This window comes from Musa acuminata, chromosome BXJ1-10 (genome assembly GCF_036884655.1).
Source record: "Musa acuminata AAA Group cultivar baxijiao chromosome BXJ1-10, Cavendish_Baxijiao_AAA, whole genome shotgun sequence".
NCBI classification, from domain to species: Eukaryota; Viridiplantae; Streptophyta; class Magnoliopsida; order Zingiberales; family Musaceae; genus Musa; species Musa acuminata.
In genome coordinates, this window is record NC_088336.1 from 25,312,474 (window position 1) to 25,332,539 (window position 20,066).

The 20,066-nt window shown below is 39.3% G+C and overlaps 2 protein-coding genes and 1 long non-coding RNA gene across 3 annotated transcripts; 2 read left to right on the plus strand and 1 right to left on the minus strand.

Annotated features, from left to right (window-relative positions):
* Positions 1 to 245: 245 nt before the first annotated feature.
* LOC104001036 (uncharacterized) lies at positions 246 to 12,834 on the minus strand. The gene is made up of 6 exons (XM_009423212.3): positions 12,630 to 12,834; positions 10,490 to 10,702; positions 10,243 to 10,416; positions 9,925 to 10,149; positions 9,682 to 9,810; positions 246 to 673 (listed from the first exon to the last, which is right to left on the minus strand). Exons 1-6 carry the CDS (start codon positions 12,675 to 12,677, stop codon positions 440 to 442), a joined length of 1,023 nt encoding a protein of 340 aa, XP_009421487.2. The 5' UTR covers positions 12,678 to 12,834; the 3' UTR covers positions 246 to 439.
* Positions 12,835 to 12,870: 36 nt separating this feature from the next.
* LOC135595729 (uncharacterized) lies at positions 12,871 to 15,632 on the plus strand. The gene is made up of 2 exons (XR_010480624.1): positions 12,871 to 13,350; positions 15,181 to 15,632. It is a non-coding gene; the product is annotated as an uncharacterized LOC135595729 (long non-coding RNA).
* A 789-nt stretch (positions 15,633 to 16,421) lies between these two features.
* On the plus strand, positions 16,422 to 17,392 carry LOC135595730 (chlorophyll a-b binding protein of LHCII type 1-like). Its single transcript, XM_065087005.1, has one exon. It carries the CDS (start codon positions 16,488 to 16,490, stop codon positions 17,286 to 17,288), a length of 801 nt encoding a protein of 266 aa, XP_064943077.1. The 5' UTR covers positions 16,422 to 16,487; the 3' UTR covers positions 17,289 to 17,392.
* Positions 17,393 to 20,066: the final 2,674 nt, after the last annotated feature.

Sequence of the window (20,066 nt, forward strand, 5' to 3'; positions counted from 1 at the left end):
GCCATCACGTTGCCCTTCCACGGACCGTCCCGTGTTTCCTAGCCTTTGTCACGGTTCATCCCCAGTCATTTCTGTGTGCCATGTGAATGTTCTCTGGTGCAGCAAATTACTGCATTGGCTACTGATATCATGTGCAGGCATTGCAATCCTGATATCATGGAATCCACTGCCAATCTATACCTTGGTTCATCAATACGTACCCAAATTTGTTGAACTGTCCCACATGAGCAAGAAGAACACGAAAATAAATTAATACACTTCTAAGATTGCCAAATCCACTTGCATTTGATTACATCATTAGTTCAATGAACCAGTCTGATATACGATTCTATAGAAACGCAGCATGTCCGAATAGTACAACAGAAAGTTTGATCATCATGAGCAACCACATAGGTAGGTAATTTCTTCAGAAGAACGAGGAACCAACTTAGGCGGAAACCTAAGAGCCAAATCTTTCTCTGTCGTGCGGAGAAGAATAATCTACACCGGGACCAACCGGAATTATCCCAAACGGATTGATAGAAGGATGGCTTCCGTAGTAGTGCTTCTTTATGTGTGCCATATTCACCGTGCTGCTCATGCCTGGAATTTGGTATATGTCTTTGGTGTAATTGAACAGATTTGGATATTCACGCAAGTGTTTTTTGTTGCACTTGAAATGAACAGTATAGACCTGTGGAAATCACATATAGTTCAGTGATCGAGTGGGCATCCGAAATAACATACTATAGTCTAATGGCCTAATTTGATGATGCTTTTTAAAAGTACAGTCGATAGGTTGAAAACCAGAAATCTATCGATACCAGTCATAAACTAGTTTACAGATACGAGAAACGGAAGCATAGTCAATATTTATCCAGATTCCAATGCAAATAATAAAGCACCTTAGTAGACATTTAAGACATCAGATTCAACAGTATCTTAATAAAAACAAAAAGTCTTGCCCTGTGATTAGAGAAACCTATTGAATCAGAACATAAATGTTTTGTTGAGGGCGTGCTTACAATTCAATCTAACTATAATTGGGGAAGAGATGGCACTAGCCATTCCACCAAAAGTTACCAGATGAAGTTTCTGTTAGAATATATGGTCCTTTTATTGAATAAGATATATAATAGAATTGGGTTCCGTTGCGATATTTTAGCCAAGACTAAGTCCACTACGGAACGATTCCTCGGAGATATCCTTGATGGGAGGAAATCTTCTGAGATCTCATCTCATCGTAGACCCTCTGCTCTCGCCTATAAACGGACAGGATCTCTAGTGGTTGAGGGTGTGTTAGTGTGTTAGAGCGTCATAACGTTGACACGTATAGACGCATCTCTCCGTTGAGGAATTCAGTTATTCTCCTCGACTCTCTCCCCGAAACCCTCTCCCCAAATCCATCAATCTGTGTGATCCCGTGAAAGGATAGGAAGAGAGGAGAAAGGGTCTACTCTTCGCACTCCCTGCAGATTCCGTAGCGCGATCGGATTAAAGACGGAGCCTGCAGCAATCTTGGATCACGGTGTGCTGAGCAGATCAAACAAAATCTCTGAACGGATGGCATCTAAAGGTACGCATCGTATAATTAGATCTATGTATTGAATTTCAATCCTGGCATATAGGTTAATTCCGCATAATTGATTTAGCATAATTACAGATTTTTATGTTTACAATTGGTATCAGAGCCTGGTTTTTTGAAATTATGCATTAGATCTGTAAATTAATTTACGATGCATAATTACCTTTATCTTCCAAGAACTGCTAAGCAGTAATGGTCACCGTCGACCTCGCTGCGAATCTGCGATTACGCCGAGTAGCGTACGCATCACAGAACTCGTCCCATATGCGGACATTACAGAACTCGTCCCATATGCGGACATTACAGAACTCGTCCCATATGTGGACATCACAGAACCCCGTTCACGTGACGGCATCACAGAACTCCGTCCGTGCGACGGCATCACAGAACTCCGTCCGTGCGACGGCATCACAGAACCGAACCCCGTCCGTGCGACGGCATCACAGAACCCCGGTCGCACACGGCCAGAATCCGTCCATGCGACGGTCGGCCGCACGCAGGCAGACAGCCCAGGAGGCGGCCATGCGTGAGTTGGCCGTGCACAGGCGACGGCCGCGTGCTGGCAGCAGCCACCCGCGGGTAGGAACCGCCGCAGCGGCAGTGGCCGCGCATGAGCAGTATGCCCCGCGGCGGCAGCGCCGTGGCGGCAGTGGCCGTGCGCAGGCTAGATCTACCGCTGGCAGCGGCGCACAGGCGGTAGCCCGCAGCCGCGTACAGGCGGCAGCCGCGCACAGGCGGCAACCTGCAGCCGCGTACAGGCGGCGGCGGTGGCGATGGCAGATTAGGGTTTTGGCATATTTACGTTTTTACCATCGAGGCTAGGGTTTTGAAAATTACAGTTTTACCCTTTGCAAATATCGTAATTACAGTTTATGTTCTGTCAACATATTTACGGTTTGCCCTCGGGTCTAATTTCTGCCAAATTACAGTTCTGCCATTCGCATATTTTCGATTTATATCTTATCAAATATTTCCGTTTTTTTTTATCATTATGAAATTGAGAAATTTAGGTTAAATTCTCAATTATAAAATTGATAAATATCATTTATTATAATTATGATTAATTTTAATCATGATTATAATTTTTGATTATTTGATTGGATTTAATTTTGATTAAAAAAAAAACTATAAATTATGGTTTATTTTATGGTTTTCTCATATGAATTATTCATTATATATGTGGTAAATAAAATTAAAATCCAATTATTGTTTTTGGAATTTTTATTTATTTATTCACATGTATATGCTTGAAATTATCATATGAGTTTTATTAATGTTCAATAATTATTATTATTATTTTATTATTGAACTGTTTTAAATTATTGTTCAATAATTATTATGGTTATTTATTATTGAACTGTTTTACATTAATATTCAATAATTATTAAGGTTATTTCATTATTGAATTGTTTTTGCATTATTGTTCAATAATTATTATGGTTATTTATTATTGAACTGTTTTGCATTAAATTTCAATAATTATTATTGTTATTTATTATTGAATTGCTTTGAATTAATGTTCAGTAATTGTTATGGTTATTTATTATTGAACTGCTTTTACATAAATGTTCAATAATTATTATTGTTATTTTATTATTGAACTGCTTAGCAAAATTAAAGAAATATTGATGAATATTATTTGTAATTTATTTCCTTAAGTTTTATCTGACTAGTAGCTGCCAAAGTGGCCTAGGATGATAGACTTTTGTGATATGAATTACAATAAAAGTTTTATCATTTATAGGACATTTTATTTTATATCATGGCATTAGTCTTGTAGCCACCAAAGTGACCTGGACTAATGACTTATAAAATAATATTAAAGAATTAGTCCTAAATGATATTAAAGAAATAATATTCATAATGACACATATAATTATGAGATTTAGATAATCCCAAAGGAGAATCTAATTCAAATAATTATGTGATGGGGTAGGATGATACTATTTTAGATATCCTTGCAGTTTAGGATTGTATACCCAAAGGTAACAATACCTATTCCTCAAGGATGGTATCAGTCATCCAAAAATATTCTTGAGTGAACACTAGATATGTCAATATTTCACCCAAATGTGTAATATAGATTATATCAATAGTTCATCAATTTTTTGACAAACTCAAAGCATTAATGTTGTTATATATCTTTTGCAGTGGTACTTCCACATATACATTCATATGCTTCAAGTGTCCCTGTACTTTCTGGATCAAATTATTCAGAATGGTTAGAGCATGTGCAATTCACACTGGGTGTATTAGATCTTGATCTAGCATTACTTGTTGAAAAGCCTGCAGACTTGACTGATGAAAGTACTGCAGAACAAGTTAATGAAATGAAGGCTTGGGAAAGATCTGATAGGCTTAGTTTAATGTTCATAAGAATGACAATTGCAAATAACATAAAGACTTCATTACCGATTGCAACTAGCGCAAAGGAATATTTAAAGGTTATTGAAGACAGATTTAAATCTGCTGATAAGTCATTGGCTGGCACATTGATGAAAGAGCTGACTACGGCTCAGTATGATGGTACTCGAGGAATTCAGGATCATATCCTCAATATGGCTGACAAAGCTGCAAAACTTAAAACATTAGGCATGAATGTTGATGAATCCTTCCTTGTGCAATTTATTCTCAATTCTCTTCCTTCTCAGTTTGGCCCATTCAAGATTCACTACAATACAAATAAGGATAAGTGGGACTTGAATGAGTTGACTAGCATGTGTGTTCAGGAAGAATTGAGATTAAGGCAGGAAAATTCATATAATGTCATGACGACTACTCAAGGAGGTGGTAACAAGAAAAGAAAGTTGAAGCATCATCCATCAAAGAGATTTGCTAAGTCTGGAAATGTTAAACAGACTAATGAAAAGAAAGCCTTTACTGTAAAGTGCTTCTTTTGTGGCAAGAAAGGACATGTGAAGAAGGATTGCATTAAACGCAAGACTTGGTTCGAAAAGAAAGGTATTAACTCGACCTTTGTATGTTTCGAATCAAACATTGCAGAAGTTCCTTCTAACACTTGGTGGATAGATTCCGGTGCTTCAACTCATGTTACAAATAACATGCAGGGATTCCTTTCAATTCGGAAACCAAAAGAACATGAAAGATTCATCATTATGGGAAATCGTCTTAAAGCAAAAGTGATATCAATGGGAACTTATCGTCTACGCTTAGAGACGGGTCACTTGATGGATCTTGTTGACACATGTTATGTCCCTACAATTTCTAGAAATTTGATTTCTCTTTCTAGAATTGATGAGTTGGGATATTGTATTTCTTTTGGTAGTGGCAAACTTAGCATATTTTACGATTCAATAAAAGTTGGTTCTGGAATTCTTTGTGATGGTTTGTACAGAATTAATTTGGATCTTGAGTTTGCAAAGACACTAATGACCCTGCAATCAAATGTTGGATTGAAACGTAGTTTCAATAATGAAAGATCTTCCATATTGTGGCATAGACGATTGGGGCATATCTCCAAGGAAAGAATTGAAAGATTAGTGAAGGATAATATTTTGGAACATTTAGACTTCACTGATTTTGATATTTGTATAGATTGCATTAAGGGAAAGCAAACTAAACAAATAAAGAAAAATGCCACAAGAAGTAAAGAACTCCTTGAGATTATTCATACTGATATCTGCGGACCACTCCATATTCCTTGTTTTAGTGGAGAAAAATATTTCATCATATTTATAGATGATCTGTCCAGATATGGCAAAGTTTATCTAATACATGAAAAGTCTCAAGCCGTTGATACTCTTGAAGTATACATAAATGAGGTTGAGAGACAATTAGATAGAAAAGTTAAAATTGTCAGATCTGACAGAGGTGGTGAATTTTATGGCAGATATGATGGATCTAGTCAGAATATTGGTCCTTTTGCTAGATTCCTAGAACAACGGGGTATTTGTGCTCAATATGCATTACCAGGTGTGCCACAGCAGAACGGTGTTGCTGAAAGGCGAAATCGTACTCTGATGGATATGGTTAGGAGCATGATGAGTTATTCCTCTGTACCTGAGTCGATGTGGGGTGAAGCTCTTAGGACAGCTATGTACATCTTGAACAGGGTTCCTAGCAAGTCAGTTTCATCGACTCCATTTGAGTTATGGACTGGTAGGAAGCCCAGTCTGAGACATTTACATATTTGGGGATGTCCTGCAGAGATAAGAGTATTCAATCCACATGAAAAGAAATTGGATCCAAGAACCATTTCAGGATATTTTATTGGTTATCCAGAAAAATCCAAGGGATACAGATTTTATTGCCCTAATCATAGTATGAGAATAGTAAAATCTGGTAATGCAAAATTCCTAGAAAATGGCGAAATCAGTGGGAGTGAAAAATCTCGAAGGATTAATTTTGATATTGAGGAGATTCAGGTTAATTCTCCCATATCATCTCCTGTCCGAGAGATTGTTGTTCCTCAAATCAATGAGAGTATTGATGAGGGTGAACAACAAAATAACATCCAAGAACTCTCACATGATGTTGATGTCGTCGCTGATGATCTTGTAGAACAATCACAATTGGCAGATTTGAGAAGATCTCAAAGGAAAAGGAAACATGCCATTTCTGATGATTATGTTGTATATCTACAAGAATCAGATTATGATATAGGAATAAAAAGAGACCCCTTATCGTTTTCACAAGCCATAGAAAGTAACGATTCTGAAAAATAGTATGATGCAATGAAAGAAGAGTTAAAATCAATGGTACAGAATGATGTCTGGGATCTCGTTGAATTGCCCAATGATTGTAAAAGAGTCGGTTGTAAATGGGTCTTTAAGACAAAACGCGACTCAACGGGCAATATCGAACGATATAAAGCCAGACTTGTGGCCAAAGGTTTTTCTCAGAAGGAAGGCATCGACTATAATGAGACTTTTTCTCCTGTTTCTAAAAAGGATTCATTAAGAATCGTTATGGCATTAGTAGCTCATTATGATCTTGAGTTGCATCAGATGGATGTGAAAACAGCATTTCTGAATGGGGATCTGGATGAGGAAATCTATATGGAACAACCTGAAGGATTCATAGAAAAGGGAAAAGAAAGTTGGGCTTGTAAACTTAAGAAATCCATTTATGGCCTTAAACAAGCTTCCAGACAATGGTATATAAAGTTTCATAATACCATTACTTCCTTCGGATTTAAGGAAAACACTGTTGATCAGTGTATATACCTGAAGGTAAGTGGGAGCAAGTTTATTATATTGGTCTTATATGTGGATGATATTTTACTTGCCAGCAGTGATCTTGGTTTATTGCACGAAACCAAGATGTTTCTCAACAAGAACTTTAAGATGGTTGATATGAATGAGGCATCCTATGTCATTGGCATTGAGATATTCAGGGATAGATCTCAAGGATTATTAGGATTGTCTCAGAAAGGATATATTGATCGTATCTTGGAGAGATTTAATATGCAGCTTTGCTCAACCAATGATGTGCCTATTACTAAAGGTGAAAAATTCAGTCAAAACCAGTGCCCAAGAAATGACTTAGAAAAGAATCAAATGAAGAATATTCCTTATGGATGCGCAGTTGGAAGTCTATTATATGCTCAAACCTGTACAAGACCAGATATCAGTTTTGCAGTTACAATGCTGGGAAGATATCAAAGCAACCCAGGAATGGAACATTGGAAAGCTGCAAAGAAAGTAATGAGATATCTACAAGGGACAAAAGATTATATGCTCACATACAAGAGATCTGATCAGCTTGAAGTAACTGGATATTCAGATGCTGATTTTGCAAATTGCCTCGACAGCAGGAAGTCCACTTCAGGATTTGTATTTATGTTAGCTGGTGGGGCAATTTCTTGGAAAAGTGCAAAGCAATCGCTTATTGCATCATCAACAATGGAAGCTGAATTTGTGGCATGCTTTGAGGCCACAAATCAAGCTTTATGGCTGCGAAATTTTATCTCAGGACTTGGTGTGGTCGACTCAATTGCCAAGCCGCTAAAGATATTTTGTGATAACACCGCAGCAGTTTTCTTCTCTAAGAATGGCAAGTACTCTAGTGGTTCCAAGCACATTGAGATAAAGTACTTGGTGGTTAGAGAAAGAGTCCAGAAACAGCAAGTGTCAATTGAGAACTTGAGCACCACTATGATGATTGCTGATCCATTGACAAAAGCCTTACAGTGCAAAATATTCAAAGAACATGTTCTTAGAATGGGGCTTGTGAGCAAGTCATAAAGGATATGGTGATGCATGTTTATGTGGATGCTATTATTGACATTTTATTTAATTAAAAGTTATCTGTTTCTGCTATCCTGTTTACATTTATGTTTATGCATATTATGGTTGAATGTAATAACAGGATTGTCTTGACAAGACAAATTACAGGGGTCATTATGGACTATGTTAGGAAAGACTAACAATGTTGTGGTACATAGAAGGTAGTATGACATTGATGAAATACAACCGCTATGACTCGCATTGATAGTTGGACTTAATATAGTATTATTGTGATTATTGGACTTATTGGCTTATTTTAAAACATGGCCATGTATAAAATGCTTTTCAAAATTTTTGGAATCCAATTAGGTAAAATTGTTTTCAAACAAATTTTGTTTTGTTTGTTTTGATTTTGTATCTCTTTTATATCTTATCAATTAATGGGCCAAGTGGGAGAATGTTAGAATATATGGCCCTTTTATTGAATAAGATATATAATAGAATTGGGTTCCGTTGCGATACTTTAGCCAAGACTAAGTCCACTACGGAACGATTCCTCGGAGATATCCTTGATGAGAGGAAATCTTCTGAGATCTCATCTCATCATAGACCCTCTGCTCTCGCCTATAAACGGACAGGATCTCTAGTAGTTGAGGGTGTGTTAGTGTGTTAGAGCGTCATAACGTTGACACGTATAGACGCATCTCTCCGTTGAGGAATTCAGTTATTCTCCTCGACTCTCTCCCCGAAACCCTCTCCCCAAATCCATCAATCTGTGTGATCCCGTGAAAGGATAGGAAGAGAGGAGAAAGGGTCTACTCTTCGCACTCCCTGCAGATTCCGTAGCGCGATCGGATTAAAGACGGAGCCTGCAGCAATCTTGGATCACGGTGTGCTGAGCAGATCAAACAAGATCTCTGAACGGATGGCATCTAAAGGTACGCATCGTATAATTAGATCTATGTATTGAATTTCAATCCTTGCATATAGGTTAATTCCGCATAATTGATTTAGCATAATTACAGATTTTTATGCTTACAGTTTCATCTGTAGTTTCAATGGTGTGAAATTCAGATGTGCCACTAAAGGTCTCACATTGTCTTGTTTTTTTTTTTTTATTGGTTTCATGGCAAACATAGCAAAGCTCCTTCCACCCTTCCTTGGTCCCAGATATCTTTGAACCCTTAGATTTCCATTTTGTCTCTTGTTATGAGCCTAAAAGATTTTCCTTTTTCGAGATGGGTATGCAAATCACATTGATTAACACTGGGCCAAACAGAATGGTTGTGGACAGGCATTTACAAGAGCTCAGATAGATGTCTGTTCTGCTCATAACTTTCTGATAGATGGAACATTAGCATACAAACATGATGAATCAGACTAACATTCTTTTGGTTTCTAAAGGTTAAGCAGAATTAGTTGTAGTCCAGCTCATTAAGGCCACAGGCCGCTAAGGTTCATCCATGTGTATGGCCTTTGCCAATAAGCTAAATTCAAATTTCCAATTAGAAAAAGGAATATCATTTTTCCCACCCAAATGAAAAACAACCACCTCCATGAGTTAATACTTTCTTCCTCACTAGTCAGTGTCAAGGTCACATAGATACATCTTACTCCGGCCAAAGTTAAGTTTCTGACTAGTTATATCATCTTAAAACTTGCTTTTGTCAAATGCAGAGGACACTGCCTCAAAATATTCTCTTAAACAAGAGTCTTGCAAAACAATCTGTGCACTGTACAAACATCAAAATAGGAACAATCAGATGCCTAAAGCAATAATTTGCTCACACAAAAATCTTATTTTGCATATTGAATTCCATAAATTATACACAATTGATTGTATATTCTAACAAAAATAAACCGGAAAAAAGACAAAGCATCAGCTCACTTTTCATGATGTTAGGCTGTGTTAAATTTTGAGGTACATACCTCATCGAACCTGATGAGAGTGACAAACAAGCGAACGTCAGCTTCAGTTAGCGTATTCCCACAAATATACCGTTGCTTGCTGAGAGTCTCTTCACATTTGTCCAAAGTATCAAATAATTTTTCCACAGCCTAGACAACCAGAAAGTAGTGAAAAGGCTATTTTCATGATTTAAAGATTGATAGTCATATAATCCACTTCAAGTGAAGGAAAAAAAAAAAATCAGTTGTAGTAGATATAGTTACCTCGTCATAAGGACCTTGTTTCTTGGCAAAGCCACATTTGTATACCCCATTATTTATCGTGTCATATATCCATTCGTTGACCTCATCTATCAAAGCTTGCATATGAGATGGGTATAAATCCAGGTCTGCATTCTCAGCTATATCGTTAAACTCAGTGTTGAACATACGGATTATTTCTGCACTCTCATTGCTCACAATTGTTTTAAGTTTTTTATCCCACAGAACCTGCCAAATAAGATAAAGCGAAAGCAAGGTCACTTGTTGAGTACACTGAAAAAAAAAAAAAAAAAAGTATAGTTCAATAGACAGAATACATACAGGCACCGTATATTTCCCCATATAGTTTGAGCTAGCCAGCTCATATAATTCCCTAATACTTTTGGCTCCATTCAAGGGATCAGGTTCAGCTCCAGGTTCTTCTGTACTAGAAGGGAAAACCCATCCAAAATGTTCATCGCTCTCCTTTGTCCTTTCCCATATTGGTTTGACAGCCTATCAGATGCAATTGCTCAAATGTTATTATATATTTTCCTAAGATAAACATGCCTAGGATATAGAGAGTCACCGTGTAACTGATGGCCTTGTCAAGTCCTTTGAGCTTCACAAATGAAAGACATCTTGATGCCCAAGGACATGCATATGATATATACAAGTGATACCTTCCAGATTCTGCAGGAAATTGAGAAGTCTTGTCTTTTGAAATAAAATTGCGGAAAGTTGATGGTGTGCGATTGAATGCACCAGATTCTGTCATCTCATCTAATGCTGATCGAGCCATCTTAAGAATGTAATGAAAGACATAATATGGTCAAACAAGAAGTGGAAGAATGTCGAAGAATAAAAACCTCATCCAGTATACAAAAGTGTAACGAAAGTGAGATGAGAGAAAATATTGACATGTACATCAATCAGAAGTTGATAGGAAAGCATTATAGGATTTGTGAAGAGAAAATATTGACATGTACATTATCCAGGAGTTACGGGTGCTGTCAAACCTTGATATAAATCAAAAACATAGCCCTAACTTTCACAAGGTTGCTTCGTATTAGTAACTTACATCCCAGCCAGCAAAACCCAACTAACACAGAATGTGGTGTGTCAGGATGCCTTCAGAATGGCAATACACACAATCTTAATGAGACAGTTGCAAGATGCTGAGATGAGGCCCAGCACTCAAAACATTCTGATGAATAAGAAGCAAATAATAGAGGTTCACATTACAATCTACTGCATCTATATTTCAAGAGTTCTATTACAATTTTCAGGAGATGCTTGCAATTTAGTCTTATTTAGTAGCTTTCTATTGTTGAGTTGTAAAAAAATTGAGTTAACTTTTAGATGGCTTTTGGGTGGTAAAGTCATGTCTGGACATAAGACAACCCAAGTTAGATATGAAATTGAAACACTAGAAAACAAAAAAACCTATCTGTATTAGTCGACACATACAGATAAATAGAACACATTTTGGTTATGTATACTTCTCGCACTTGATCCCTGTTTATTCCAATTATTGTATAGTGTTGAAAAACAGGGTTCCATACTATAGACTTCCACCAAATGGAACCTTGTTTCCATCACTTTCTCACATTCCTTTCTTCATGGATCATTGTACATACTTATTAACTGATAGTGTTATTATTTCAAATTAATGAGTTACATGTCTGAAATACAATTAAATATTTTCAGTTCATTGCAGCTAGAAAATGCTAAACAGAAAAACTTAATGAAATCTGTAGCAAATTGTTTCTTAGATGTTAGACAATTCTGCATCACTTTTTTTGTAACAGAATCGTGAATAAATTCTTATCTCATCATTCTCTTTCTTAAATCATCAGGTTTATAATTTGCTGAATTTTAGGACAAAACCAGAATCGTAATAAATTTAACCAATAGTCTCAAATAGCATATGACATTATAAGTATAGCGGCATAAATACGTCATTATGAATAGCCTAGAGCTAAAACACAGATATCTGATACAGAGATGCTGCAGCATTGTGCTGCTTCTACAATTGGAATTTTGAAAGATGCCTCAGTGATAGTAGCAATACTCAACAGATGCTAGGTGTAAGGAAAGAATTCTAAACCATTTTAAGGCATGAAATCAAACTCATTTTTGAGGGGTCTTTGTTCCCGTTCTATGTTTGCATATAAAACATAGAATAATTGCACTACTGAAAGTAAATTTCTTGTTTGTAATCTTTCCTTGAGCCAATTGGAAATTGTGATAAGGAACGATTTTACATGATGATTGGTCTTGATCAAATGGATCAGAGCACATCAGAAATTTAGTTGTTTAGTCTCGTTTTCTTGAACCCTCCCCTTTGTGTTCCAGCCTTTGCCCTTTTAAAACGAGCTTGTTCAAATGATCCCACTTGAAAATCCTTTTACTCGAATCCATCAGCTATTTGCTCATCATCTCCTTCTTCCACGAATTCCAAAATCAAGAGGACCCGTATCACTCTATACGAGTAATCAACATGGGCCATCTGCCACAACGACTACATATGCCTCGATAATTACCCTAAATACCAACTTTCTATACGAATAATATGAAGGTCATCTACAAATCAAGATCCATAGAAGATGAGAAAACAGTAACTTACACATGTTAGTTCCAATGGGAGATTAGTAAGCAAGTAACGCTAGTAAATTGGCAGGACGCAATCGCTCATACAAGAGGGAAAGATGGGATCTAAATCGCACCTTGGAGAAGGATCGGGTGACGATGAAGCAAGAACAGGACGAGATCATCCAAAGCCCTCCGACGCTGTCATAAATCTGTGGAACGGGAAAGTAGAAGAAACCTAATCTTTCCACTGATGGAGCGAGGGCGGCGACCGGGATTGGTGCGTGACGTGGCGGTTGCCTAGCTCCATCGCCGCCAGGTTGACTACAGGCGGTACCTGATTCAACTGCTTGACGGCACGGCATAGCATAGCGGATCCAAATCCTCTCCAATTCTTACCCGTTATGAACCGTCCGCTATCGTCTATAACCGTGCTCAACTGGTCACATCCGCTGTCTAGGTTGAGGCAGGGAACAGTTTTATCAGCCATCCGTCAATCGTCATCTTATCGTTAAGTGCTGCGAACCGTGATCCCTGGTCGCGACAGGTAAGCCTCATCCCGTCAGAAACAAAACCCAGGGCTACTTGAAACGCGAGATAAGTCACCGCTTCAATCGCAACCGTTGATGTGCCCGGCAAGTGGTGCGTGGTAAGGTCCGTCGGCTTCTCTGTGTGAGCCGCGACTTAGTTTTGTCAGAAAGGTCCTGTTTTGACTCGTGCCGGTGTGTTCTCCTTTGATTGCGTTTAGCCTCAGATGGGAGAGGCGTTCCGAATCCCCCGCTGTCCTCTCCGCCTTCCAGCCGTCAAGCGGGCGGCTCATGGAAGCTCCCTCTTCCCATTGGCCGGACCAACTCCAAGGTAAGCAGAGCGTCCCACTCTCTGCGGTTGCGCAATCTCTCCCGCTAGCTAGGGCACAGTTCGGTACTCCTGTTCTCTGTTGTTAATTGACCCTCGATGCTCCTACCGTTTTATTTGTTGTAGTCTAGAGTCGGTATGCTAAATTAAACAGTGAATGACAAGAATTTCATCATGTTGTTCAGAAGAATCTTTGACATTATCTCCCAAAATCGAGGCACCAACTACTCGTTTACTTGTCTCCCAGCTTTTTATACCCCAACTAAGCATCATTTGGTTCAGTAAACTGATCTTTAGGGGTATCTTAATGTCGAAATTTTAAATATCAATATTGATTTTTGTTACGCAAGTATATATTCAGGCTTCGCGGCAAGTAAAACTTGTTTGTTTACTAGTTCAGATGCAAATAGTTTGGAAATTTCCTGGTTTGCTGGCCCAAATATTTACTTTTCTTTCTTTTGATCCAATATCTGTAAGTAACCGACTGTTTGCTCAACCTCACTAGATCAATTCTCTGTTTTACATGTATCATTCTTGATGTCGACATTTTCCCCCTCTGTTAAGACACCTGTTGTTGCTCAATATTTCAACTTAGGCTATGATTGTGTATGGCAAACTTAAATGACTAAGACCCAAATTCAAACATGGTGTTTCATCAATATCGCATTGACTACTTATTTCATAACCCCATATTGAGCAGTCATCAACCATTTGAAGGATCTGCATCAATAATCAAGATTAAGGATAAGATTGAATGAAGTGAAATGATATGATGCTTGGATCAGAAGAATATAGAAAGCAAAAAAAAAAATTTAAAATCTGATAATAGAATTGTATTACACATACGTAGTGCTATAGATGTTGTGATCAATTTGATTGTAGATCATGAGTTTTGTAATAACGTTATCATCGATGAAGACTTCATTGTGTATGATCTTGAAAATTACTAAAATAAACATGTTTCTCCTAGTTAGATATAAGTCCATCAACAAAATTGAGATCGAATGGCAATGATCACAGATAGTGGAGTAAAGAAAATCAAGTGGCTCATCGACTCCCTATTCTTTGTTTGGAGGAGATAAAAACTTCTTGAAGAAAAGTTCCTAGTCCATATTGTATAAAGCTTTTCCCGAAAGCATGTAGGCCTTGAGCATTTACAAAATTTCATGGATAATATTATCCAAGGTCTGCCACTGAACATAGAAATATATGCCACTGAACTTTAAAACAAGCTGTTTAAGTCCTCTAGGAACAATGTCAGTGACAGACATTTCCTCGACTTGAATGTTCTCAGTCTTATCTCATCTCCTTATACATGGTTTGTAAGTTTAGGCATTCTAAACCTACTCTATTGAATATTGTTTCCAGTGCCAGTTAATGTTAATCGAATGAGTGATGAGTAATCGAAAACGTGACTTGCCAAGGAGCAAGATTGCATAACTTATCAAAAGGTCACTGAGGGCCTTCACAGGGTCAATCTTTTCTTTCGTGTCGCATTGCTGGGTTGTTAACTGTTATGCTTCTGAAGGTCTGACCATTTAAACTTTAAAGTATCCGTTATATGGTATCTGCTAAGAGGTATCTTATTCAACATGTCTGGAAATCAGGGAACACTAGAATACTAAAACGCCTGGATCTGCCATGGTTTATATTGTGATACACCTTTATCTAAGTATTTCATTTTGAAGCTTGTCTGACCAAATATGCTTTTTGATCTTTTGCTTTAAAATAAAATTGCTTTAAGAACCTCAATTGCGTCAAAGTATTTTCATCATTTTTGTTTCTCTATTTTCTAAAGATGTTACTTTGTTGTGTTTTCCTGATGATCCACAGAACTCAACAGCGGAACCAGTTGGCCATCCTGCTGTGAACCAATCAGCGATAATATGAATTCCGAACTGGACAAGTCAATCATTTTCATGCCTGTGATGGAGGTTCTTCAAAGACGTCTGTGATGCCCATCTTGGTGTAATGTCGATGATGATGGGCCACCACTGCATCGATAGCTATGATGTCTTCCATCTCTCCTTTTCAGACAGTCCAACTGTTTAATAGCTGAAGTGGATGTATCTTTAGATTAATTGAAAACATTGTTGTATGTTTGACTACGAAGTATCAAACAAGATTAAAATTGTAGGAGGATCTGTTTGCACACGGTGAAATATATTAACCTTTTCCAAGAACTACGAGCTTGTACTAAATCTTCTCTAGGCCTCCTTTCTTGCCTAAACTGTAACTTTACTACAATAACATACATAATTGTATATTGATCTGTTATTCCTGTTTGAACTTGTGTCATCTGGGGTTGTTTCAAAGGTGATTTTGACATCAGAGTCTCTTATGCAGGAATGTCATCTGCGTGGATGTCTTGAATTGGATCCTGTATCTTTTTGTTTATCTCACAAAACTACGCTATACAAACCACTGAGCTCTTGAGAACGTCCAAAAAAAAGAAATTGATCTTTTTACAGCATGACAGTTCCTTCCCAAAAAGAAAAGCTTCCTCATCCGTATTGAAAGTCGATTCAGATGTTGATTGATTTATAAGAGTTATTAATTTGAGTTTGAGCATTTTTAACTGTGCACGTTGTAGATGGATGTATCAAAGTTTTGTACACGGATGTATAAACTTTGATAGTGTTCATTCACACAGTATTTGAGGGATACTGTGGGGAAAATAACATCTCAACATCTAAATTGGAGATATAGTCAACATAAAAAAAAAAAAAAAGATAAATCGATCGGATTGCTACTCTGCCAAGATGACGTTTCCACCATTTTTATTGGACCAGAACAAGACCACATCATCATTCAAAATTTCTAGTTGCATCTGGAAGCTTCGCCCTTTGGCAGCGAGAACAGATGTGTGGTAGCAAACCTCGGAGACACTGCGACCACCGAAATAGACACAAGATCCAACGAGTATCTCACTCTAAGTTGTGGATGATGGACTGCCAGACGCTGGAACTCATCCGCCACCTGAAACTTCAGTAGCCAATCAAAACCAAGATAAAGATTTCCATGGATAAGGACTCGCATCCCCTCTTCTGCTATTAAACCCCTGCAGCCTATCACCTCTCACAGCAGGCACTCCTCCAAGACTTTTCGTTCTACTTCACCACCCTCTCCCTGATCCAACCATGGCTGCCACAATGGCCCTCTCCTCCCCCTCCCTCGCTGGCAAGGCCGTCAAGCTCGCTCCCTCGGCCTCCGACATCCTCGGCGAAGGCCGCATCACCATGCGCAAGAGTGCCGCCAGGTCCAAGCCCGTCTCCTCCGGCAGCCCCTGGTACGGCCCCGACCGCGTCAAGTACCTCGGCCCCTTCTCCGGCGAGCCCCCCTCCTACCTCACCGGTGAGTTCCCTGGCGACTACGGCTGGGACACCGCCGGTCTCTCCGCCGACCCCGAGACCTTCGCCAAGAACCGGGAGCTGGAGGTCATCCACTGCCGCTGGGCCATGCTCGGCGCCCTCGGCTGCGTCTTCCCCGAGCTCCTCGCCCGCAACGGCGTCAAGTTCGGCGAGGCCGTCTGGTTCAAGGCCGGCGCCCAGATCTTTAGCGAGGGCGGCTTGGACTACCTCGGCAACCCCAGCCTGATCCACGCCCAGAGCATCCTCGCCATCTGGGCCTGCCAGGTCATCCTGATGGGCGCCGTCGAGGGCTACCGTATCGCCGGTGGCCCGCTCGGCGAGGTGACCGACCCCCTCTACCCCGGCGGCAGCTTCGACCCCCTCGGCCTCGCCGACGACCCGGAGGCGTTCGCAGAGCTCAAGGTGAAGGAGATCAAGAACGGAAGGCTGGCCATGTTCTCCATGTTCGGGTTCTTCGTGCAGGCCATCGTCACAGGGAAGGGGCCGCTGGAGAACCTGGCGGACCACCTGGCGGATCCGGTGAACAACAACGCTTGGGCCTACGCCACCAACTTTGTCCCCGGGAAGTGAGAGGACATGCATGCTTCAGCTCCCCCTATCATTTCCCACCGAGTCTCCTTTGTGCTCTCATGAACGTATCTGTAAATTAATCTGATGCTTTGTGTTTTCTCGTATTACCAAATGCTCAAGTTTACCAAATGCTCAAGTATACTCATATAATATAAATATAATATTATATATATATATAGTAATAATCTTAATATTTGGAAGATATATTAAAATTTGTAGGGGCCCAGCAAGTGGGAGACTTGGCCCACAGTTCCAGCCCACGGAGGGCGTTCGTTATTTCGGTTACCATTTCGAGACGGTTTCTTGATGGGTTGAAATGACCTACCCACGCCGAACCCTCCCTTCTCCAACCGAGAGAACCCTAATCTCTCCGATTCCCGCCTCTTCTCTGCCTCCTCCATGGCGAAGCCACCGAGTTCTACGATCTCCTCGATGCGCCAACCTTTTCCGCGGATCTCTAACCCAACCATCATCCTCCCCAGCAAATTCCTCAGGATATCCCGCCAATCCGCCTTCAAACCGGCGATCGACGTCCGCCCCTCCCCGCTCCGCTTTGGAGGACGATGAGGAGGAGGATACCACGGCCTTTGAATGTCGTTATTGAAATCCTAGCAACGCTAAAGAAGATGGCGGTCGCTGGCCCTGCTCTTGGGTTTGTTCTTGATGACGAGGAGGAGGCGATGAAGGGTTTCGATCTCTTTGATTGCCGGCCTTCGAAGGCCGTTCGTGAAATCTTAGCAACCGCTAATGGGATAACGGTCGCTGGCCCTGCTCTTGGGGTTCTTACTGTTGATGGCGATTGGTCCGCTTTCTCCGGTGGGTGACGGGAAGTGGTGAGCTGTTTCTCCTCTTCGTCTTCGTCCTCCTCCACATCGTCTTCATGGTTATGATCATCTTTAGCGTTTTCACACCGTTGAACCCATCTTGTTCTAGATCTTCATACCGCTTTTTGGTGTTCAGCCGTTTCTTTTTCTCCAGCAACTGGAACCAAAAACAGGAAAAGCATGGTCATATTCTAGATACAGTGGTTATATTCATCGTATTGGTTCTTGGGATGGAGAAGCTTGACTTCAAGCTTCATCTATAGTGGGTTTCTGGTCTTGTATCTTTCACTAATGTGGGTTTCTTATGTTGCTAGGAAGTTATTTGCCTCTTTATGTTTTTCCTTCTTTCTAATTTGTTCTTGCTAAATTCGCCAACCTTCATTTTCTTTGAAGTGAATTATGTGCTCTCTGTTGAGTCTGAGTTGAGAATGTAGTGCTGTTGTAAAAGATCCATTGGAATGTACATTATACTTTCGGTGGATTGAATTGCTCAGTGTCACATATGGTTGCTGGTATTGCCCATAAGCAGAGAGAGTCCATATGTACATTTGTACCCTGTGATGTCCAGATATCTTTTCATAAGCATGGTTGTGGCTCACAAGAATTCTTAAGTCCTTCTTAGATGAATCTCTTAATTTAAACTTTTCTTATCACAAACATGTTACACAATATGTTCATGCAGTATCTGTTTTCATGTTGGCATATTGGGTGCAACAACCTCAGGCAGATCTTAATCAGATTGCTTGTGCTGCTATTACATCTACCATTGAAGGCTTAAGTTCTGCATTGAGAGGTATAAAAAGTTCATCATCTTTATGTGATTACCATTGTTTTAGGATAGACAATAATATTGGTTGCTTCCAATGCTTGTTTATAGAGGGCAAACCCTTAGTGTCAGAGTTAGGTTGTTCTCTTGCGAGGTGAGTGACCAAGGTTCGATTCCAGAAACTAGCTTCTTTACTTATTAGAATGAAGCTGCATAGATGCCAACTTTCTATTCAGAAAAATAAAAATTGAAGGATGCCAACACTCAACATTATTTAAAATTTTTGGATTGTTTAGACCATTATCAACACTGTACAGGTTGACCTGTTATACTCTGACAAGATTCTGGTTTCAGTATAGAACCGGTATCTTCTGAACTTGTGTACATGTATATGTGTCTTGTGTATATGTATGTATATACATATATATATAGTATATAAGCACATGCATATATATATTGCTAAACATTTACTTGAACTCTTGCTGCATGCCACCAACATTTCATTTTACATCATTCGGGTTTTACAGTCACCAATTGTTTGACTAATGCTCAGAGTGCTTGTCATAATTCTATGCTCTCACAAATGTTTTCTCAACATGCACAAGTGTCTTGTGAAGATTCCAATTCTTCTTCCTTTTTAACACAAGGCAAAATTTTTTCTTGATGTGATAATAGTAGAGAATGATCCAATGATCTGATACTGACTAATGTAGCAAAAAACCATGAGTGGTAATCAGAGTTTGACAATGGGGTTTATAGGTCCATGGACAGGGTATAAGGCTATACTTCCAGAAACAACAGTGTGTTAGTCTGGGAATTAGGTAGTTTTGTGGACTAAATGGAGTAAGAGGCCAACACTTCTTTTCTTCCTTTGTACCTTTTTCTTCCTCCCCTCAACATCTTGTTCTACCCATATTTGTAATTCTGTCTTTAAGACATGTCTTTTGGTATTTATCTGTTCATGGTTGCGTCCTGACTGCAAATCATTTAACAAGTTGGACAAGTATGTTTTCTGTGATCACATCAGTCTGGAGCTCAAGGTCATGGCTACAAACCAGCTAAGAGCAGTTAGAGGCATGCTTTGTCCTGGTACATTTTCTGCAATCACATCACTGGATCATGAAAATTCATAATAGTAATATTGATTTTGATAGGGCTTATAACAACCACATAGCATGTCTGAAAGTT

Bases quoted from the DNA above. Each gene is read 5' to 3' on its own strand.
- LOC104001036 (XM_009423212.3), bottom strand. From the start codon at position 12,677: ATGATCTCGTCCTGTTCTTGCTTCATCGTCACCCGATCCTTCTCCAAG. The intron at 10,703-12,629 runs GTGCGATTTAGA...TACATTCTTAAG, and splicing joins TCACCCGATCCTTCTCCAAG to ATGGCTCGATCAGCATTAGA. The intron at 674-9,681 runs GTATGTACCTCA...TGATTTCCACAG, and splicing joins CTCTCATCAGGTTCGATGAG to GTCTATACTGTTCATTTCAA.
- LOC135595730 (XM_065087005.1), top strand. From the start codon at position 16,488: ATGGCTGCCACAATGGCCCTCTCCTCCCCCTCCCTCGCTGGCAAGGCC.